Source organism: Geospiza fortis, unplaced genomic scaffold (assembly GCF_000277835.1).
Source record: "Geospiza fortis unplaced genomic scaffold, GeoFor_1.0 scaffold195, whole genome shotgun sequence".
Classification (NCBI taxonomy): Eukaryota; Metazoa; Chordata; class Aves; order Passeriformes; family Thraupidae; genus Geospiza; species Geospiza fortis.
Genome location: NW_005054324.1, coordinates 3992055 through 4015023, shown reverse-complemented (window position 1 = coordinate 4015023; position 22969 = coordinate 3992055). Strand labels below are relative to the sequence as shown.

The 22969-nt window shown below is 39.3% G+C and overlaps 1 protein-coding gene across 1 annotated transcript in view; it reads left to right on the top strand.

The window, feature by feature from the left end:
* ATP6AP1 (ATPase H+ transporting accessory protein 1) overlaps positions 1-22969 on the top strand; it is a 50146-nt gene that overhangs the window by 1878 nt on the left and 25299 nt on the right. Inside the window, exons 2-6 of the mRNA XM_005420937.2 lie at positions 4513-4639; positions 4743-4811; positions 11579-11772; positions 12819-12862; positions 16447-16532. Coding sequence (XP_005420994.1) covers positions 4513-4639; positions 4743-4811; positions 11579-11772; positions 12819-12862; positions 16447-16532 — 520 coding nt within the window. The remainder of the gene's footprint in view (positions 1-4512; positions 4640-4742; positions 4812-11578; positions 11773-12818; positions 12863-16446; positions 16533-22969) is intronic.

Below are 22969 nucleotides of genomic sequence, written 5' to 3'. Positions count from 1 at the left end.
TAGGATTTGATATTGAATAATTGAAGGATACTACATTTTGTTCTAATTTAGAACTAGCCAGTGTTTGCCAAGCCATGTCTCAGGACAGCTGTATTAGAGAATGTGACAGTCTCTTTTATGCATTATTACTCTACTGTATTCATGCTATTAAAGATTATGTTAGATGCCAGACAGAGGTGAAACCCACAGCTGACAAACACATGCAGTGCACAAAGCAATGGGAAGTGTGATACCAGTTCTCACAGAGACATTAGTAAATCAAATACCTCTTTCCTCTAGAAAGTAAAATGCAGATCCCTACTTCGAGAAAAGTGTTTTTTTAAAAAACAACATTCTTTCTCAATTCAACTCTGGACTAACTCAGTATGTCACACTGTCCTGCTTTTCACAAAAGAATATGTCACTGGATGTTCTTCAAATAACTTTGGTGTGGAAAATTTGACCTTTATTTTAAATCAGCCTTTAAACTAATATTCCCTGGTTAGGTTTTTGAAGGAGGGAAGGTTGAAAGGCTCTTCTTGCATATGATACACAGAAAAAAATTGATTTATCCATTTTGAACTAATATTCAGAAGAATTTCCTTCCACAGATAAAGAGAAGGGGTTTGAGAAAATAAATTCATTAAAATTAGCTTTTGTAATTGCCCCTTCATGTGTTTGTTTTAGGAATGATTTTTGCCTACAGTCTTTTAAAATATATTACTTCCTTTTTTATGCTATGCTTATACAGGGAAGATAATCCTTTTCTGGCATACCCAGGTTATAAGTGACTTTGAGAAAGTCTTAATGCCAGTTAGTACATTTGTACTGTTTCCTAAACTACAGGGACTTTACTGATAAATCTACTGAAAGAAGGTGTAACACAGAAAGGAATTTTTTTTTTTTTTGCTATGATTTTATTGGATGCCTATGGAGACACTGTGTGCCAGCATGAAAGCTATTTTGCTTCTCCTGAGCAGGGGAAAACATGATTTCTTACATGGTAATCACAAGGTGGCTGATAGAGACAACTGACAAGAGTAACTTGTAGGAAAGAGTTCTGAGGCCAGCTACAAAGCAAAAATGTAATCATGAGTTAGACCTCTAGAAGCCTTGTTGTCTTCCCATCTGCCCTTCTAGTGGGTCCAGATACAGGAAATCTTGAAATCTTTGCTTCCATCAACCCAATCGCTCAAATTCCAGAAAGAATACAGTTCAGGAAAGAGCATAATGTTGTCATGTCAAAACAGTGAGGTATAAGAAAGGAGCAAAATATCAAGCTAAACTTGCTTTCCTCACTTTCTTTAGGGCACTGTTTGACTGCTGGAGGAAAGAGAGAGCAGTTGAGTTTTAAGTTTCCTCAAATTTAAAGCTTCCTTAGGATTCCTTAAAGCTGTGTACTTCTGCACACATCCATTAGCAGAGATGCTTGTCGTTTGGAGCCCCGCTGGTGCCGTGGCAGGGAGCCCACTTGGCCCATGGATGGCTGTAGGAGGCTGTGTGTCTCTGAGCACAAGAGTCTGTGTGAGCAGTCAACAAGAGCAATCAATATGTGTGTTGGCATGCTGCCGGTTCCACACCATTCATCCATCACTGAGGTGAGCAGTTCAGTGGGATGAGCTGCTTGGCTGCGTTCAGGGAAGCTCCTCCTCGCTGTATCCAGGAGCCCCTGGCACCCACAGATCTCCCTTTCACCCTGCAGCTCCCAGTAAAGCACCCAGTGCTGACCAGGCAAGGAAGCTGGTTGGGGTTGGGGCACAAGCCTTGTGAGGAGTGGCTGAGGGACCTGGGGATGTTAAGCCTGGAGAAAAGGGGATGAGGGGAGACCTTATCACTCTCTACAACTCTCCAAAAGCAGGCTCTAGCCGGGTGGGGGTTGGTCTCTTCTCCCAGCTAGCAAGTGATTGGATAAAAGGAAACCTCAAGTTGCACCAGGGGAAGTTTGGGTTGGATATTAGGAAAAAATTCTTCACTGCAAGTGTGGTCAGGCATTGGAACAGGGAAGTGGTTGAGTCAGCTGGAAATGTTCTAAAAACAGGTGGATGTTGCACTTAGGCACATGTTTTAGTGGTGGACATGGCAGTGCTGGATTGACAGTCGGACTTGATGATTTTAGAGGTCTCTTCCAGCCTAAATGTTTCTGTGGTTCTATTTCCTGTCTGAGCCAGGCTGAGAATGTTGTTGCACCAAGCAGACAGCAACAGCTCCCTCAGTGAAGGATGTAGCCTTCCCTACTGCCATGCATAGTGCTCAGCAAACTGTTAAAAAGCAGCAAAATAAATGTATGCATAATGTTGTGAATACAAGTATTAGACAAATGCTGCATTTTAATAGAATTACTAATCAACTGATGTAGATTTTTTTTTTGATGATGAAGTTACTAAAGTTGACTGCTTGAAAGTTAAGAAGTGTCACAAAAGGTGTTTTCAAGGTTAGATAGCTAACAAGGACTGCTTCAAGGAACAGGGAATTTCTTAGAAGCAAGTATGTTTTGAAAGAGGATCATTAAACTTCTGAGGTTTAGGGTTCACAGCAAAAGCCTTTATCATTGTGCTGCTGCAGATAATTTCGTTTTGTTTGATGTGCTTTTGTTACTTTTTAGTCTTAATTACAAGTCCCCAAAGCTCTCAAAAGCTTCATTTTTCTAAGATTAGGTATGAAATAGATTTATTTAGGTTTCTTTTTTTAATAAATATACCAAGATATTCAGTGTCATTTTCTTTCACACAAGCCATTTTTTATCATCTTTTAATTTGTTCTATCTGCTTTTTCTTTAATATCATTAGTATTTTGATGTGGCCATGCAAGGCACAAAGTCAGTATCGCAGTCAGTTCCTGAAGAGTCGTTCAGAATCTTTGGGACTTCCTGTGTTTTCAAATATATTCATTTAAAAGATTATACTTAATTTTTTTAAATTGTGATGTTTGTCTTCTCTGAAAAGTTGAGGCATGCCTGTTGCAATTTCTCAGTTGTTTATGTTCATAAATATAAGTTAATGTGGATTTCCAAGCACAAATTAACAAAGCAAAGATGCTGAGTAAAACTAAAAAAAATCAGATAATTCCAACCAATAAAAAACCATTTCCTTCATCTCAGAAAGATTTATTTCTAAAGCTTGTAAAGTGGCAGGCAAAAGTTCTACTAGAATTTAATTTTCACATCTCCAGCACGTTGTCCTGAAGGAGTCTTCCATATACAGAGTTTGCTCTCATGCTTTTCCAAAGCCCGAAGTCCAAAGTGAGGTGGGGATCACCTGGTGCTGCTGGACTGTGCTGGTTTGACCTCTGCCATGAGTGCAATTTGACACCTTTGATTCACTTTCAGCAATCTTCATTGGAATTACAGGGAGGACTTGGAGTGCAATTTAGATTTTCTTTATCAAAAAAACCTCATTGAATCCCACGTATGTGTTCATTAACGCTGTTCTTCCTCCATTTTAAAGGACTGCAAAGGTTGTTCTCATTCATAAAAGCTTGCTGTGCAATGGTCATTTGCAAATTGCTTTGGGTTAGAAAATTTAACTTTTATCTCAACTTGATCAAATTGCAATCAATAATAAATGATGTTAGAGCACACAACAATTGCCTACATTCAACTCATTGTAATTAGAAGCAGTTAGAGTGTCATCAATTGCTAAAACCTGTTTTCTCAGGTTTTAGCAATTGATGTGTACCTGGGCAAAGATGGAAGATTATGCATCAAGTTCAATTTGTTTTTCCAAAGACAATTTTTATTAGTCAAAACACTTAGGATAGAAATGTTCATAAAAAGTTTCATCCCTATAGACCCATGTTGCATACTGTTAAAATCCCAATGAGGTGTTGAAAGAATAATGCCACCTCTTGTTTTGCCTGTTTCCTGTAGCAGCAGGACTAAATAGATGAGTTATTTCTCTGTCCAGTCCTCATAGTGACAAGTTGGCAAAAGAGTTGTGGCAAGGTTGGCAAAAGGCTGGGTGCTTTGAGTCATTCCATTCAGGAGAGCTCCTGCTGCTGGAAAGGTGGCTTTTCTGAGTGGCTTCTGTAGAATGGTTCCTTCATCATGAAAACCTTAGGAGACAACCTGTGTACAATGGCACTGTAAGACACTTCTACTAACAAAAGTTCTATTAAAAAAAAGTTTAAGACAACTTGTGATCTAGTCTGAGTTCTACTCCTCCTGACCTCCATGTGTCAGCACTGCAAAGTGTTTTGGGAGTTGGGATGCCATCTGGGAATTCTCTCTGAATGTTTTCAACATATTCTTCTTCAATGCACTTAGTAAGTAACTTTTTATGGAAAGATGCAACTCTGCTGTTGTACACAAACAAGAAAATAGAGAGAGACATTAGTCTTATTCATTCTTACTGTAATACAGTCAATTTGATACAGGCATAAACAAGGAAAATCTTATTCTCTTGAGTAGAATGAAAGTAAACTGAACTGCAAAGTTGATCTTAAACATGATGATTTCATTAGCTGCTGCTGCATATTTAAAGAAAGGTGTCATCATTGGCAGAAAATTCTACAGAAAAAGGAATTATTCCTTTGTAGATCACAGTGGAATCCAGACACTGCAGTGCATGAAGGAAAAGTTGTCTCAGAACAGGAGCTGACAGCACTCTTGCAACCTCTTCTTACCCAGAACTCCAGAAATCTCGTCTTGTTCCTGCAAGATAGGGTATGTAAACCATTTTTTTTCCCTCACCAATACTGAGCACAAGTCTGTACCCAAATGAGATGCCATGGCTCCTTCTCACCAACCTACTCTCTTTGTTTTTCAGCTTAGCATAGATGACTTCACATACTTCAGTGAATCCTATGGCAACAAGAATCCGTTTCAAAATGTTCAGGCAAGCATTTATCTCATTTATTTCTTTATGTGCAGTATTTAGAAAGACAAAGAAAGATGTAAGAAAGACACATAGAGAAAATAACTGGGAAAAGGGCACTGAGTTGCAGAAGACTTCCCGTTTAAATTATTGAGATTATTCCAGTTTAAGCAGATGTGTTAAAGGAAATAAACTGAGTTTGCAGATACATGCTTTGTAGCTATTATGTTTTTAAAGACTGAGTTTTCACAATTCATCATAACTGATAAAATTGTTCTTAAATATGCTGCAATTTTCTATTGTAAAAAACAATATAAACTTCCAGGCCAACACCCCAAAATTCTGTTTTGAAGCCATAGGAAGAAAAGAACTTATGGGAACCAATAATTTTTTCTTATTTTCAGAATTTAATATCTATTTTGTTTTTACAGAAATTGAAGCTCATTCTGGGAGTTAACTGTTTTATATTTGTGTTAAGTTAAAATATTACTTAATATATAGATGCTATATTGCCCTAATCTTCATGAAAAATATAATGGTAGTTGATTAACTTGAAATAAACCCTAGGCACAGAATTTAAGATGGAATCATCCTGAGCCAACAGTTTCAAATTTTGTCCTCACTGAGCAGATTTATGGATTTTGTGCAGAGCATCTATGGTTGTACTTACATAACAGTTTATTGAAATGTAATTAGACAAAATGTTCACTTGTGGAAGTCATAAAGACATTCCTGGAGGCAGTGCAAGATGAACAGAGCTATTAGTAATGTAAATGGTATCAGAGCACACAAGGAAATGTAAATTCCCAAGCACCACACAGCAAGCACTATATGTAATTAAATACATAAATATTCACATAAGACCTGTCTCTACATCTAAGAACCTCACATCTTCCTTCTATAAGTGGAACTGGTGATATTAATCTCTTTGTCATATAAGAGCATTTTAACACTGATGCTGGAAGAGAAACAATTATTCAGAGTATCTACATGGGTTTTCTGAGGAATGAATGGGAGTGATAATCATCTGTACTGTGAGGATCAGTGGCTGTGCCTGCAGGCAGATGTGCTGGTTCTTCTCTGCTATGTCTTACCTCATCAGGGTTTAACATCTCTGCAAGGCTGTGTCAAGAGCAAATTTTTGTTGCTGTCTGACTACAAAAGTGGTTAAATTTCAGCTCTTTGACATGCGTTGCAATGCATGACATTGCAAGTTCCTAATAATGTGGTGGTCTTATTGAAGTAGGCCCTCCATGTTTAAGAGGCATATCAAAGTACCTAAAACATTCTTCTTTGCCTTGTAATCGGGACTCCATCAGCACTGTAGATAGAGATTAAAGGCTTTAAACTCTAGAGATAAGGCCAGAGACTGATGGGTTTAGAAATCAGGTGGTGTGCAAGAGGATTGGGACCTAGTGAGGCTGGGAAGGAGGTCCTCGGTTCTCAGCTAAACACAAGGTCATGTTTAAGTAAATCCTTTTCTGTCAAACACTTACACCCAAGTATTTAACAATCTGAATAAATGTCACCAACTAGGTTTTTTCTGCCTTTGTCTCTGTTCCCTCTCTGTCTTGGAGCTGAAAAATTTTTTCTGTACTATGGCCTCTTTAAAACTGGGAAGTTTCTGGGAAGTTTATTTTTACAAATTGCTCACCTTAACTCCAGCACTTCCTACATTTGTTCTGTTGGATTTGGCAATCTTAATGCTTTTCCAGTGTAGTTTGATGGAGGTGAGGTGAGTGAGTTTATAAATCTCATTTGCTTTCATGTGAGTGAAAGCAAATGAGATGTATAAACTGCATACTTCCTTTTCACCTGGGTGCCCACAGAGAGAGTTTTGTCAATATCTATTGCATAGGGTTTAGTTCTCAGGGCCAGAAAAGGAACTTTATAGTCATCCATGTTGGGCATAACAGAGTCTACAAAAATTTGCTGGGTTGCTATTGTATTATCTGAACTCCACTTGAGATACTTTGGGTAAGAAATCAATTCTTAATCATGCTATGAAAGATTGCAATAATACTCACACAACACAGGACAAAATGAAGGTCGGGTCTGAATTTTCTCACTGGGGAAATTAGAATCCTTGATGCTGCATAATCAGAAGTTTTTTACCTACACAGTCTATATTATACAAGTGATGAGTGAAGCTATAATAAATGTTCCATTGCTCTCAAGCATCCTCCTTTATGAACCTCAGAAATGCAAACTTATTCATAAACCTAAGCTGGAGATTTCATTTAGAATGTATAAGAGCATGGAACAGCGTGTGTTCTACAAGAAGAAAGTGTTATTTGAAAAAGAGTTATAGACTTGTAAACCCCAGAAACATTTGCAGATACTTGATTTGTTCAGCTGCATTAGCAGCTGTTCTGAGATTTTGGTATCAATGGGCTTGCATGCAATAAAATAATCTTATTCCAGTCCATACAAATGGAATCTTATAGGTAGATAATTTATCTTGAACTTTCAAACAACTTCTAAATTAAATAATAAAATACAGAGATTAGCATTTGGGGAACTTCTTTCTCAAGAAATCACCTACCCTACAGACTGTTTTTATTTCATATTAGCTTTGGCTTTCCCTAGACAATGCTCAGCTCCTTAGAACTGCAGTGTATATTAACACACTCCAATTAGTGGCCAGCTGTGCATCTACATAATTATGACTGTAAGTCATTGCCACTTGTAGTGTGATAACTCCATCCTATCCTCACTCAGTGGTCATAGACTGAGCAGTACTATTTATTCACATGTGATACACAGGTTCTAACAAAATTTTAACTGTCTTTATTTTCTTTCTTCTAGTCTTATTATATTATATTATTTTTGACAAGGGAACCTCCACAGAACTGCATAATAATCAAGATAAAAGTTCATCATAGATTTATTCAGTGACATGATGATGTTTTGTTCTCTATCTTTTTCTAAAATACTATTAATATTTTATTTTTTACCATCCTGATCACTATCAGCCTCTGAATTACCATTTTCAAAGAGCTGCTGTAATTCTCAAGATTTCATTACTGAAGGGTAACTCAGTTCTGAGTCTAATACCTATTATTGTGCATGTAAAATTAGGTTTGTTTTTCTGTCACCCTGTACTGTGCTAAAATCAATTTACATTGAATCTTACCAGTTACTCAGTTGACCAAGAGGCTGTGCCAGAAGCTGCTTTTGTAGTTCATCAGTCAGCCACTGCCTTTACTAACCTGGAAAAGTCATCATAATGAGCAAGTTTCATTAGCTCAATTTTTATCAGATAGTTTAGGTACATATGGAACAGAACAGACCCTAGTGCAGTAACAGATATTTTTTTATACCTCTTACTTGCTAAATCTTTATCTATTCTTTATCTACCTTCTTGTATAGACTGCCTCTCTCTCCAAAGCAGCTCAGTTTCTTTAGTTGTCCTTGCTTCAAGACTCTGCCAAATGCCTTGTGCGGGTCCAAGCAGACTGTACCATCTAGAGCTTCCTAGATGCCCATTCACTCCTTCAGATATCCTCAGCAGAACTGTTAGGCAAAACTTTTTTGGGAAGGCCACATCAACCTTTTCCCTGGGACAGTCCTTTGTTATTGTTATAGTCTGTATTTTATTCTTTGGAATGCTTCCTCCCATTCTTGGACTTCAGGTTTTCTTCTTGACAGTCCCTTGGATCTGTCTATAACCCTCAGAAAAAAAAATTAAAATGGTGTCATGTTTCCCACTATGCATTACAGCATGGGGTTTTTTTCAACAATACTTCCTGTATTGTAGCTGCAACACACTTCATCACATAAAGTACATCAGATCAATTTTCATTAAAATTGTAACTTAGAGGTTTATGTATACATTTGAAGGGCATGGATACAGCGCAAAAATTTGTGGGATAGATAATAATTGGAAAGTTAAAATTAAACCTTCCCCTTTTCCTTCTTTTCCCCTTCCTCTCTCTCCTTGTCCCTCTCCTGTTCCTAGCTACTATGTGGTTTTCTTTAGCAGAATACAAAATCGGGTGTTTCTCAATATCCTCTTCATTCTCCATTCCCTTTTGGAGTTTTCATGTTTTGAACAAGCATGGCAGCTGAAATCCTAAAATGTGCAAAGCAACATATGGGTATTGTAAGGAAAAGTGCACGATTGCCAAATGGCAAGAAGGACAAAGAGGCATAGGATCAGATTGCCTACCTGAGGCTGCTGAGCTGATATCCAGCTGTGTCTCCCTTTCAGATGAAAAGCAGCTGAATACCAGTGGCTGGAAGCTGAGACAGATGGCAGTGCAGCGCTGGTTAGGAGCAGAGGCACAATTAAGATGGTAGTCAGTAATGATACATTTTGTATCTTATTCTACATTAAATGCGTAATCTGCTTAATATCCTTGGATGAAATGGCTGTTGCCATTCTGGCTCCTGATATGGGACAAGGGATTAAAATATTGAAAATAAAACAAAATCATTGACTTGCTCAGAATTTGAGATCTAAATTCAAATCTGTAAACAAATCAAAATGAAATGTTTTATCTTTTTTTTCCAGGAGGTGCTAAAAGCACTACTCAAAGACCAAACACTGAAACACTCACAGACAGACTCAAACACGACACAAGATGAGTGCTTTCTGCTCTATTTTAATTTCTGCAGTTACTTTTCTCTTAGTCTAGTAAATCAGATAATCCTACCTTATGAGCATCTATAGAAATATGAAAGTACCTATAGCCTTTGCCTAGGAAGGAAAATGTGAGCAATTAGAAAGGATTACAGAGCAGGTCAGAAAAGCAGTCAAAGAACGGACAAAAAGGAACAAATGAATAGTAGGAGAAAAGTGTTAGGAGCACCACAACACTCGCATGGGAGGGAGAGAGAGAGTCTGTAACAGCTTGAAGATCTCAGTGTTGGATCAAGTGAAAGATTTAATCTGGACTTAAATGTAGAAAACACAAAAGCAAAGTTAACAAGGTGTAAACTAGGACTCGATGAAAAATTATCTTCTAGTATTCATATTTGTATTGGGTTTCTGTGGTAAGACTTTGGTAGTGGGTGGGCTGCAGGGGTGGCTTTTTTGAGAAGCTGCCAGAAGCTTCCCCCATGTCCAAAAGTGTCAGTGCTCCAAGAGGGACCCACCACTGGCCAGGGCCGAGCCCATCAGAGACAGCGGCAGCATATTTGAAAAGGTGAAGAAGTTACTGCACAGAAGCAGCTGTGTTTTGAGAAGAGAGTGAGAATTTATGAGAAACCAGTACCAAGGTCAGCACAGGAAGGGGTGGTAGGAGGTGCTCCAGGCAGCAGAGCAGGCAGAGATTCGCCTGCAGCCCGTTGTGCAGCCCGTGGTGTGACAGCTCTGCCTCTGTAGCCCAGGGAGGAACACAGGGGAGCAGAGATCCACCTGCAGCCCATGGAGCACCCAGTGCCAGGAGAGCTGGGGGCCTGAAGGAAGCTGTGACCCTGTGGGAAGGCTCCTGGCAGGACCTGTGGAGAGAGGAGCCCAGGCTGGAGCAGTCTGTTTCTGATGGACTGCACCCCATGGGAGGGACCCACAGTGGAACAGTTCATGAAGAACTGCAGCCTGTGGGAAGGGCTTTCCTTGGAGAAGTCCATGGAGGACTGATTCCCGTGGGAGGGACCCCATGTGGGAGCAAGGGAAGAGTATGAGGAGTCCTCCCCCCAAGGAGGAAGAGGCATAGAGACAATGTGTGATGAACTGATCACAGACCCCATTCTCTGTCCCCTTCTCCACTGCAGGGCAGGAGGTAGACAGTCATGGGTAATGTTGTGCCTGGAAGAAGAGAGGAGTGGGTAGAAGGTGTTTTTTGTTTTATTTCTATTATCATACTCTGATTTGATTGTTAATAAGTTTAATTAATTTTCCCAAGTCAAGACTGTTTTTCTTGTGTAATTGGTTAGTGAATTCTCCCCGGCCCATGAGCCTTTTATTTTCTCTCCTTCGCATAGTTGAAGAGGGAAATGATAGAGCAGCTTTGGTTGGTACCTGCATCAGGCCAGGGTCAACCCACAACAACATTAAATATGGGGTACATTAATTTTGATAATTTTCAAATCTTCGTCTTGCATTTTGTTTCCCCAAATATTTCAGGTTAATTTTATTATCAAGAAAAAATCTAGGACAGATGTTTTTTGGCTATGCAGGTTCCAAATTTAAAGAATGAGAATGTTTTTCAATTAACTTTATTCAAGTATCCATATCAGGAACTCACCCATCAGATTTGTAAATAAAGTGAATGATACCCTGCTGCTTTATCTGAACCAATTCAGCCTGAGCTTTGTGATTTGTACTTTGAGTAAAAAGGTGGAAAGTATGACATGAATTTTGTTTGTATGTGTCTGGAGTCTGTGTAGATCCTGAAATCTGCAGCTTTTGAAAATTATTAATTACAAATTGGACATTTTTCTGTACCATGTGCTGTACCACCAGGATGTACACAAATGCAGGGTGTTTTTTATGCAAAGTATGACTCAACTGAATGGAGCCACTGGAACCGGAGGTGTCTGACACTGATCTTTCTCACGTCCAAGGGCATTTAGTTAGAGTCGTCTGAGCTTTGCTTCTGGCAGTGCTCATAACAACTACACTCTTAGCTTGAGAACTTCTACATCATCCAGCTCTCCTCTTCCATACATGTGGAAAAGACAGAAAAAATTTGGTGTTACTGAGTGCTTTAACCTTGCTGCAAGAAAGCCACCGTCAGTCAAGCTTGAATGTTAAATTAAGGATACATTATAAAAAAGGTTGTGTTAATTGTTAAGCAATGACTATTAAACAGGTAAATAAACGTCTCACTAATTTTTTACAGGAAATTCTTCAGTCTTCTCCTTCATCTTTAGTTTTGCCTGCTGTTGACTGCAAGGCTACCAAGCATCTCCTGAATGTTCTTCAAGAATCAGGAAATTGGAAGTTAACAAATGTAACCAATCTCAATGTCTCTCAGCTGGAAGTGAATGAATCTAACCCAAACTTACTGGTGGTTCAGCTACCACCACTTGCCAGGTAGGGGCTTATCACAAGCAGAGCTGACCCAAGTGTGCATGACTTTTAGAGCTTTTGAAAATGTCAGTTGTATTGAGGAAACTAAAAAAAAAACAACAACAGAGTGGAAGCTTGTAGGGCTATCAAAATTGTTTCTCTTACAAGGATAAATTCAGTGTTTCTCAAAGTCCCCTGATAAGCTTATTACCAGGTGTAATAGATGAATTATGTTGAGAAAGGCAGTCAGGCATTCCTATTTTGTCTGCCTCATTATATGAGAACAAAGGGGCAGCTAATAAAACTAAATGGCAACACACTTTTTAGCAGAAAGTCTCAATTATTTTACTTGACACATGATTTACCTGCAGAATTAATTGCTAGAGGCATTCCAGGGGTCAAAAATTCTGGCAGGATAAATAAGCAAGCAAATAAACATACAGACAAACCTGAAGCTAATAAACAGCCTCCTTTTCCATTGTTATGGAAGGAAGGGGAGGGTTATAATTCTTCATGTTTCCAGCTCCATGAGGGCTGTGATCTAACAGAGAAAGGGAGACTGTTCCTTCAGGTGAATGTATATTTAGAAAATATAAGGCATGGTTGCTGAGCTCCTTCTGCTTACTCTTCTTCCCAGCTTGTTACTTAGGCATTTGTACATGTTGGTGTAAGGTGCATATATCAACGTGTCCTAAACAAATGCAATTCCAGCTGTCACATCACTACACAGAAAGAGGCATGATAACAATTTTAAAGAGCTCCTGAACAAATGTTAAACAAGGGACCAACACCAAATGAGAAAAAGCTTCTCAGAGGCTGACCAAAATACAGTCAGTAGTATGGCTTCTCTGCTGCCTAGGAAATCTGAGGGCTTTAAGAATCAGCTGAAGATGTGGTCCTACATTTTTAATGGCTTTGCAGAAGAAAAGGGTCATTAGGAGGAGATGAAAGAAAAACAGAGGGACTGACAGTAATCCTTTTATCAATCAGTATCTTCATACATTTCAGATTCATATCATTCTTGCCTAGGAAAGATTTTTAATTATTTCCTCTTCCCTCTTTTTCTCTAGTGATTTAAAAGAAATTTCCACCCTGGAAGAAATTGCTGAAAATGGTAAGTAATAGTACCTAGACATAACTAACATTTCACCATTTGTGGTTTCACCTGAGCAGGTAGTATTCTCTAGTTCCCAGGCTTTGCTTTGCTACTACCATTTAAAGGCTTTTATCCCACTCCCCTTCTACAGTATTTATAAGCTCTGGCTGTCTTAGTTTTAATCAGACTCTAAGTGTCTGTGACATGAAATGTGAGCTTGATAAATTCACATCTGCTTCAGGCATGGGCCTTTGCTCACTCTCTGAGCAAGCCCTGCATGTCTGTGCAGCTTGAGCTGCCTCCTTCGATCTCACCTTGCTCACTGGCAGCTGGAGGTGCCAGGCTCATCTGGCAATTCCAAGGCCTTGGTCTCAGCAAAGCGTGTCTGCATGAATAGGAAATGTTTTTCTAACCTTTATAAAACAGTACTGATAGCCTTCTTTGCCTTTGATATCAGTCTTTTATTGGTTTTGCAGTGTATTAAACACTACTTGTTAAAGATGAATGTCTCAATATAATACTATAAAAAAAGTTTCTTGCCTAGCATCTGGCTGATGCCTCTTGAAAAAGAGGTGCCATACATGAAAATGGCACTGAGAAGCATCTCATTGCAGAGCTTTCACTTACTGCTCTAAATTAGAAATCAAATTATAAAGTGTGCAAATCACTGAAGTGGTAGTTTTGGAGGTTTACAGTGTAGTGGGCTGATAATTAAACAGTGTTCTTAGTGGCTATGACTGTTTCTGCTCAGAACTGGGGCTGTAAAATCAGCAGCAGATTTGAAAAACAGGGGAAAATACCTTAGTTGTGCATCCTTTTCTGTTTGTTTTTGTTCTAGTCCAAAATGAGTGGGTTTTATACTAAAACAAGCAGTTGGGTTTTCATCTCTGAATTGCAGAGGAGTTATTTTGCTCTATTTTCTTGTCCCCAGAGCACACTGGGTAGCTGAGCCTTGGCTTAACATTGGTCTTGGCTAAATAGTGGCTTTATCTTTATGGGACATTTCTTTCATCAGCTGCATGGATTCAAGAATAAGCTTCCCCAGCCCTAGAATCATAGTATTATAGAATATGCTGAGTTGGAAGGGACCAACTGGGATCACTGAGTCCATCCTAGCCCTGCACAGGACACCCCAAAAATCACATCATGTGCCTGACACTGCTCTCCAAATGCTTCTTGAGCTCTGTCAGGTTTGGCTCTCTGCCACTTCTCTAGGGTGCTCTATTGCAGTGCTCTGGGTAGAAAACCTTTTCCTGATATCCAGCCTAAACCTCCACTGATGCAGTTTCATGCCCTTTCCTTGAGTCCTGTCACTGGTCACAAGGGGTGAGATCAGCAGTGTCTGCCCCTTCTCTTCCCCTCATGAGGAAGTTGTAGCTGCAATGAGGTTTTGCAATGATGTTTCCCCTCAGTCTCCTCTTCTCCAGGCTGAACACCCCAAGTGACCTCAGCCACTCCTCATAGGGCTCCCTTCCCCCTTTTGACCCTTCACCATCCCCGTTGCCCTCCTTTGAACACTCTCTTAGCTTTATATCCTTCTTATATCGTGGCACCCAGAACTGCCCCAGCACTGGAGGTGAGGCTGCCCCAGCCCCGAGCAGAGCAGGACAATCCCCTCCCTTGCCTGGCTGGTGATGCTGTGCCTGATGCCCCCCAGGACAAGGCTGGCCCTCCTGGCTGCCAGGGCACACAGCTGCTGTCCCAGGCCACTTTGTTTTGGGAAAACAGAGTTACGAGGTGATCTGTGGGAGGATGGAAGAAAAGGCTACGCCAGCTCTTTGGTTGGTATCAACTAGATTTTAATCAGGAAGAAGGTGTGTGGATTAGGGAACGTGCCACTTTGCTGGGCAAACAGAATCTGCACTATTGTTCCCAAGCAGGCACCTCATTTAGGTGCTCTAAAACATGGTGGACAGTCAGAGCTCTATTCTTTGGAGAATTTTAAACTACTTCATAAGAAAGGTATAGTTCTGATCACAGGCAAGCAAGAGATCTGTATGAACCCTCTTGTCATAAGGATGTTCACAGAAGCTTCTCTGAATGAAGGAGTTACCTCTAGAATCTTCCTGAAGGCAGGAGTTCTAGATGTTACTGGTAACTATAGTTACACGTATCTCCCTTCTGAAGGGAAATGCAAATAACATGTTATTTCAGAAAGCTATTGGTTGCTTTAATGAAAGAAAACCCAAAGTCAATCTCTGCATTTATGCACATATTACTTTTTTTTTGTTCTGCAAATTTTTGCTAAGGCTGAAGAGAAATTCCTATGAATCCAGATTACAAAATCTATGTTATATAATGCCTTGGATCTCCACAACCAGTGTAATTATGGCAGTAGTTTTTAGGCAGTTGTTTTTCTGAGTAAGTACATTTCTCATAGTAGATTCTCTTAGCAATAATTTTGAGAAGGAAAATTCACATAGCTATGATTCTTGACTGATATGAGGAAATCAGTCCAGCTGAAACCCTACAGAAAAAAGCAATACTTGAATTCTTACAAAAGCCAAATATTTTACTCAGCCAGGACACCATAATTACAGTAAATAGAAGTGGTTAAGGAGGATAATAATATAAAATCTTAATTTCAGCAATGCAAATAAAACACAATTCCTCTAAAGTACAACCTCAAAATCTAAGAAGTTTGTATGTCCAGGTTACAAAATCTTCATCCACCAGACTGGTACATGAAGGAGAAGTGGGAAGGCACTAAAACAGTAAATGTGAGTCTGCTTGCTTGCTTCTCAAGCAGTCCCAATAACAACACTAATAATGGCTCATGAGTCACAACTATTGTGCTCCTTATAAGCAGATGTTCATGTTTCTGCACAAATATTGAAAACATTTATCAGTTGAAAGCATTCATTGCAGCTGCCTGTGGTTTCAGAACTAGAAGAGGGTCTTTTGTAGAGGCATATTTGGACCTTTTTGAAAGGCCCTCTCTTCCTTATTTGCTTCTTCTTCCCTTTTCAGAAATACTCCACCATATTTCTCCTTTGACCCCCAATGTAATAGGGGAAATTTTTCTGTGTCCTGTTGGGGGTGCAGAAGCAGGCTTTAAATCCACAGAAGGGAAAAGAATTATTGCTACCAGTATTATACATATCATGCCCCACAGTAAACACCATGCTTTGAGTGTTGTTTCTCAGTGGTAGTTACGTGTATTTTGTAATTCACAGAACAATACTGATTACATTTTATTATTTATTTACTAACTGATCACTTGACTAACAGTATATGCATCCTGCATGTACTCTTTTAAAGAAAGAAAGGAAACCTCTGAAGTGATTTCTCCTGCTCATGCTTTTAATTGCCCAAAGTTCAAACTTTTGGGTATATTTTCCATGGTTTTACTTTTCAGTTTCAGAATCACCCCTTTTTCTGAGCAGTTGTATTTTCTTTTTAAATCATCTCACTGAAATTGTGCATTTTTCAAGACACTGAGAGTTTCTTGTCCCATTTGTACCTAAATAGAATGAGCACTTAAGTTGTTTAAACAAACTGAATAAGCTTAAAAATCTAGCTCATTACTTCTCCAACTGCTGTAGGATTTTAGCTTTTTCAACTTACTGAGTTTGTTGAATTATACATGTTTCTGTTTACAGACAAAATAATTGGAAGAGTGACCATGGATCTGCAGGAACGAGGGATTCATTTTTCAGTCATTTATACTGCAGTGAGACCTTCAAGGGTGAGTAATCGTCAGTGCCTACAACTGTCAGATTTTTATCATCCAGTAGCTTAATGTTTACATAAGAAGTCTGCAGATGATTTTCAAGATTATACAGACAAGCAATCTATATTATATGAGGTTTTGACCAGAAATTATTTGCATGAATTTTCATATATAATAGCAATATCACATAACTATTGAAGTTTTACTGTTCTAGGAGACTATAAATTTGCCTTTGTCCATAGAACTTAGTACTGTTTTTAAGAACGGTAAGTTAATTTTTTTTTTCAGTTTAACTCTAGTGGTTTTGTAGTGAGTTCTATGTGGAATGTTATCAAACTTCCTAGTGTGGCTGGTTAGTATAGACAGAGTGCTATTTATTAACTGAAGGCTACTAAAGTATCCATTTTAAAATTAATTGGTTTAATTTCTTTTAAGCAACCCTTGGTATTTACAACTGCAAAGTTAAGTTTTCACCCTTGCTGATAGTTAGAATATAATTTGTAGATCACATCATATCACAGTAAGTAACAATGCAGGATAGTTATTTATGTAGAGTTATCTTTTTCTATGACATACAGGTTGCAATAAAAAATATTAAACGTTTAATTTTAATGTGAATAAATAGGAGAAAGTCTTGCCTTGAGGAAAAAAAAGAATTCCCATTAAGAACAGAAACATTTGAAGGATGGGCTGAATCCTAAAAACTGCAACTTTGAAAGAAACATGTCTATCTGTTTCAGAGGTAACACAATCTGAGCTCCTAATATGATAATGGTCTCATAGAATCATTAAGATTGGAAAAGACCTCCAAGATCATTGAATCCAACCTTTGACTGATCACCATCAGGTCAACTAAAGCAGAGCATTAAGTGCCACATCCAGTAATTTCTTGAGCACTTCCAGGGATGGTGACTCCACCACCTTCCTGGACAGTCTGTTTCAATGCTTGACAGCCCTTTCAGGGAAGAAATTAATCCTGATGTCCCACCTGAACCTCCTCCCCTGGTGCAGCTTGAGGCCATTTCCTCTTGTCCTCTTGCTGGCTGCTTGGAAGAAGAGGCTGACCCCACCTGGCCACAACCTCCTTTCAGGCACTTGGAAAATGATGATGAGGTCCTCTGAGCCTCCTCCTGTCCTGGCTGAACACCCCATCTCCCTCAGCCCCTCCTCATGTGCCTTGCTCCTTAGACCCTTCCCCAGCTCCTTTTCCCTCTCTGGACACACTCCAGCCCCTCAATGTCTGTCTTTTTGTTGTGAGGGGCCCAGAGCGGCACAGAGCCCTTGAGGTGTGACCTCACCAGTGCTGAGAACAGGAGAACAATCCCTGCCCTGGCCCTTCTTGGCCACCTGGGCACACCCTGGATCATGTTCAGCAGCTGTCAGCCAGCACAGCTGGGTCCTTTGTACTCACACAGGCTTGTGAGAGTCCGGGTGGCACAGTGGGTCACTAGTTGCTTCCTCTTGGATTGCAGGGCTCCTATTCTGCTCCCAGACCTTGTCTAACAGCTCAGCATGTTGCTCTGTGGATAACCAGCCTTGCTGCTAAAGACTGAGGCAAAGAAAGTACAAGTACCTCAGCCTTTTCCTGGTGCTTGGTTACAAAATTCCCCCTTTCCCCACATCCAAGGAGAGAATTTACTTAGCTCTCCTTCCTTTTGTTGTTAATTTATTTATAAAAACCCTTTTTATTATCTCTCACAGCAGTTGCCAGATTGAGTTCTAGCGGAGTTTTCAACTTTCTAACTCTCTACATGGCCTAACACCACCCTTCTGCTCTACCTGAGTTGCCTGCCCCTTCTTGGAAAGGTCACCAACTCTTTTTTTTTTTTCCCCTCTGATTTCCAGTGAGAGCTCCCTGTTCAGCCAGGCAGGTCTTCTTCCTTCATCAGCTTGTCTTCTGGCACATGAGGATGGCTTGCTTCTGTGCTTTTAAGATTTGTTTCTTAAAGCATGTCTAGCTCTCCTGGACTCCTTTGTTATTAAGGACTGTCCAAGGTAGAGGTTTTGTTGACCCCCTTCCTCACAAGAACTGTGAACTCTCTCATTTTGGGGTCGCTATGCCCAAGGCAGCCTCTGAGCACCACATCTCCCACCAGCCCTTCTCTGTTCATAAACAGCAGGTCCAGCAGGGCACTGTCCCTGTAGGCTCACTCACCAGGTGTGTCAGGAATTTATCTGCCTCACGCTCCAGGAGCCTCCTAGACTGCCTCTTCACTGTGTTGAATTTCCAGCAGACATCTGGCAAGTTCAAGCCTCCCACAAGAACAAGGGCTAGCGATCATGAAACATCAGCCAGTTGCTTATAGAATATTTCACCTGCCTTTCCTTGGTTTAGGCAACATGAAAGACATTTGTGTGATTGTCTAGATCTAGCATGAGAAGTGCCAACAGGATCTTGAGAGGCTGGAACGTTTTCAGGAGGTACACAATGAAAAATGCTCTGCTATTCTTATTACAAGAATAAAACCTAGAAAACCTGTGTTCAGTGCAGAGGGAAGTCCCTTTGTCTTATCCAAGAGAAGAGTAAGAGGCCACTTAAATGGACTTCATAAATGTTCTTTAAGTGGATGAGCCCCTCAAAGGTGTTCTGTGTTCTTCTGAAAATAGTATGGGGTTTTGCATGGAGGCAGGATCTTGAACCTCCGACTAATCCAACAAGGTGATCCCAATACTCCAGGCTCTGAGGCAAAGGCAAATTCTACTGACAAAAAGAAAGGACTTTCTTCAAAAATTCACCCTGGAAAATTAACTTCCAGAGACTGGATTTTGGAGATCAAACTTAGAAAAAACCCAGTAGCATGAGGAAGCAAGCTCACATTGCTATTCTGTGTACTGTGTGTTTTTTGTGGCAAAGGAGAGAACATTGTGATCTGAACTTGTGATCTGCCTTTTCTTCTATTTCTTTTTTTAACAAAGACCCAAAATAGAAATAAAATTTATTTTGTTATTGTGGCTCTTTATGGTTTGAAATCAAAGGCACATGAGCATTCTTAGCTGAAAATTGCGTTTAGAACAATTTGAATGAAAAATCTTTTTAATTAATGAAAAATTGGAATTAAAAGAAGGAATTTTTTGATAAAATTTAAAAATATTTTAAACGTATGCATATTTCAACAGGCTTTCCAAATTAAAGTAACTAAATTTGAGCAGCTGAAGCACTTTTAAATAATTAAAACTATGTATTTTAAGATGTTCTACATTTTTAAAACAAAAGCAATTTAAACTTTTCTTAGTTTTATAAATTTAATACTTCATAAAACCATTTAAAGCATTTTTGTCCCCTCACAATAACTTTAAGTTATTTCAGTGCGTGCAAGGTTATCAGCTTCTGCACAGAGCTAGAAAGCCAAAGCAGAATGTACTTTTGAGGATTCATCACTCTGTGTATTTGCATATAACCTCTCCTTGGTATGTGTTGCATATCTTTGGCTGCGCTTGAACTGCAGAAGGTATGAACTCTTTGGTAACTGTAAATTAAAATACTGACTCCCTTTGCTTAAACTATAAAGACTATAGTTCATGATGTAGAAGTTACAGGATCACTCCCCAGTGATAGCCAAGATCAATATAAGAAGTAAAAAATCAATACATATAAGAAGTTTAATAACAATGAGAGTGATTTTCAAAAGCACTATGTAAACTGTATAGCTGTCATTCACTATGGAAGATTTTGCATTCACTCGTGGCCTTATTCTCAGTGATGAAGGAAATTAGCTTTAGGTATTACACTTTTTTAAAAAAAGTAATCTGCTTCTAGTTAGGTAAATTAATTTTTTACAATAAAGCTCCCAAAAAATGATGGTTTTGTGATGCTTCTCTTCTGAAAGCTCTACCTCCTTGCTCTTGGGCTGTTTATACCTTAATAACACCGCTATGTCATATTCGTTTGTTCTTCCACTGCCTCAAGCAGAAAAAAAATAGATGTGAGAAATTCATATATTAGAAAAGGTTCCAGATTGGTATTGGCTTCACAGAAAGTGAATTAATGAGCAGAACTCACCTATGGTTGAGCATCTTTTCTGATTTGATGAGCAAGAGCTATCTGGTTTAGCCGGTGCAGACACAGATGCCTTCAGGCTATTATAATTATCAGTTTGTTACCCCAGTGCAGGATGGAGATTTGTTCAGACTGGTTCTTGTTCTGTTCCAGTTTCAGCATGATTGGAGGGCTAGAGCACCTCTTCTACGAGGAAAGGCTAAGGGAATAAGGATTGCTCAGCCTGGGGAAGAGGGAGCTTCAAGGTGAACTAATTGCTGGCCTCCCAGTACCTGAAGGGAACCCACAGGAAAGCTGGAGAGAGGCTTTCTTACAAGAGGGTGTAGTTATAGGAAAAAGGGGAATGGTTTTAAACTGAAAGAGAGTAGGTTTAGGTTTGATATTAGGAAGAAATTCTTTAATTGTGAGCGTGCTGAGACCCTGAAACAGGCCAATGCCCCATCCCTGGAAGTGTTCAAGGCCAGGCTGGATGAGACCCTTAGCAACCTGCTCTAGAGGAAGGTGCCCCTGCAAGGGGCTTGGAACTAGATGATCTTTAATGTGCCTTTTAAGTCAAGGTGATGGTTCTGTGATTTGAAGCTCGAAGACAGAATTAAGACTCTGAAAGAGATATCACTATACATCACTTGGTGACCGATTTGAAATGGTTTCACTAACCAGCTGATGATTCCTCCCACCATCTCATAAAGGAGCTGCCTTCCTCCAACAAGGCAACTGCTGAGTCCTGTGTCTCTTGTTTTGAAATGCTTTGCCTTGTCAGTCTGGCTGAGTTGGGATGAGTTGGGATCTCTTTGGCTGAGTGATTTGTATCACCTAATTCTGGGCAAGTAAGTCTATATGTCTATATCTGAAGTCATCCACCAGGGTTCTCTTTACAATCCAGGATTTTTAGGTTATGGTCCTTCAGACTGTTTTGTAGAAGACAGCTGCAGGATGAGATAAAACTCACCCTTAAAGGCAGTCATCATGCTTATGTTAGATCTTGACATGTACATATAGTCAGACAACTCTCACTCAATATTTCTCATATTTTTTCCATTAAAAACCAGAAACTTATCTCAAGATATGAGGAGTGTCTGGCCAAGACTTTCCTTCTCTTTGAAAATCATTTGATATCTTATTTTTCTTCATGAGAACCAAACCCCTCTGCAGTCCTTGTTTTACTCTTTCATCAGGAGTTCTCATGCATATATGAATTTCTGTGTTCTTGAGGAGTTTGATCATGGTCCCCTCTCTACTTTGCTTTCTTATGGTTAGCTTTTTGGCTTATGGTTGTAATGCATAATTTTACTGTGCTGTTGTAATTGGAAAGGTTAAAAAGGATGCAATGATTTAAAGACAGATATGCTTCAAATCATAAATCTTATCAAGTTCCCCATCCTTCTGATACTCATAGTTGTCCCTGTAACATTTTACTAGATTTCTTCTGAAGCTGCAAGACAGTTTTATAGTTGTTATCTTTTCTCAGTGAGATTGAATGCTGAGGGACCACATACTGCTAAAAGGAGATTTATGGCTACATTCCAGCTGGTACTCATTTTGTTGACTCCACTTTTTACAGATGCATTGTGAAATGCTGTTTAAATTTTCTGTACTGCCTCCACATTTTCAGAGTGCTTGAGTTACCATCAGCTTTGGACTCCATTCTACAAGCTGTCTGCTCTAGTTGGTGTTTCTGTGTGTTGAGTCTTTGATACCACTCAGAGCTAACCAAGAGCTACAGAAACTTTTTACAGTCAGAAGTAACATTGGAATCTGTCACACAAGTGGTTACTTTTGACATTTAAAAAGTGTCTCTTGGAGATATCTTCAGGTGCTATTGTTGTGCACTGCAGCTGAAAGGAATAAGAAAAGTTTTCATCTGCTTTGACAAGTGCGTGTGGTTATGTTTTCTTTGTTTCTGCCTTCCATCTAACACACGTTTTAAAATGCATCATATTTTGCTCTGCTGCATCTTCCACTTACATCCAGCTCCCGTTGTTTTGTTGACTATTCAGTTAACCACTCCGAGGAGACTAAATGCTGCAACAGCCACCCCACTGAGTTCACAGCTTCTGGCTAATGGAATGCTTTTGACCATTTAATATACTCAAAATTTACATAACATGAGCTTTCCCGTGAATAAACATTAGGAAAATGCTTATAATGCCATTTGAGGAGCTGGGGTGTAGATTAAATATCCTCACATATCCTTGAATACAGGAATTGCCTTATTCATTTAGTCTTCTATTTTTACAGTTGAAGGAGCAGCTGTAGTTTGGCACAGTACAATAAAGCATTGGTGTTTCCAGCCTAAAAAAAAAAACAAAACAAGGAATTCCTCATCCTTTGGTCCTCTCCTCTCCCCACTTAATGAATGCCATTATAATAAAACATAAACTTGTAGATGAAGAATGTACATTTGATTATTTTCTAGCAAACAGTTTTGAGAATTTTTTTCTGACAGAGGTAGAGT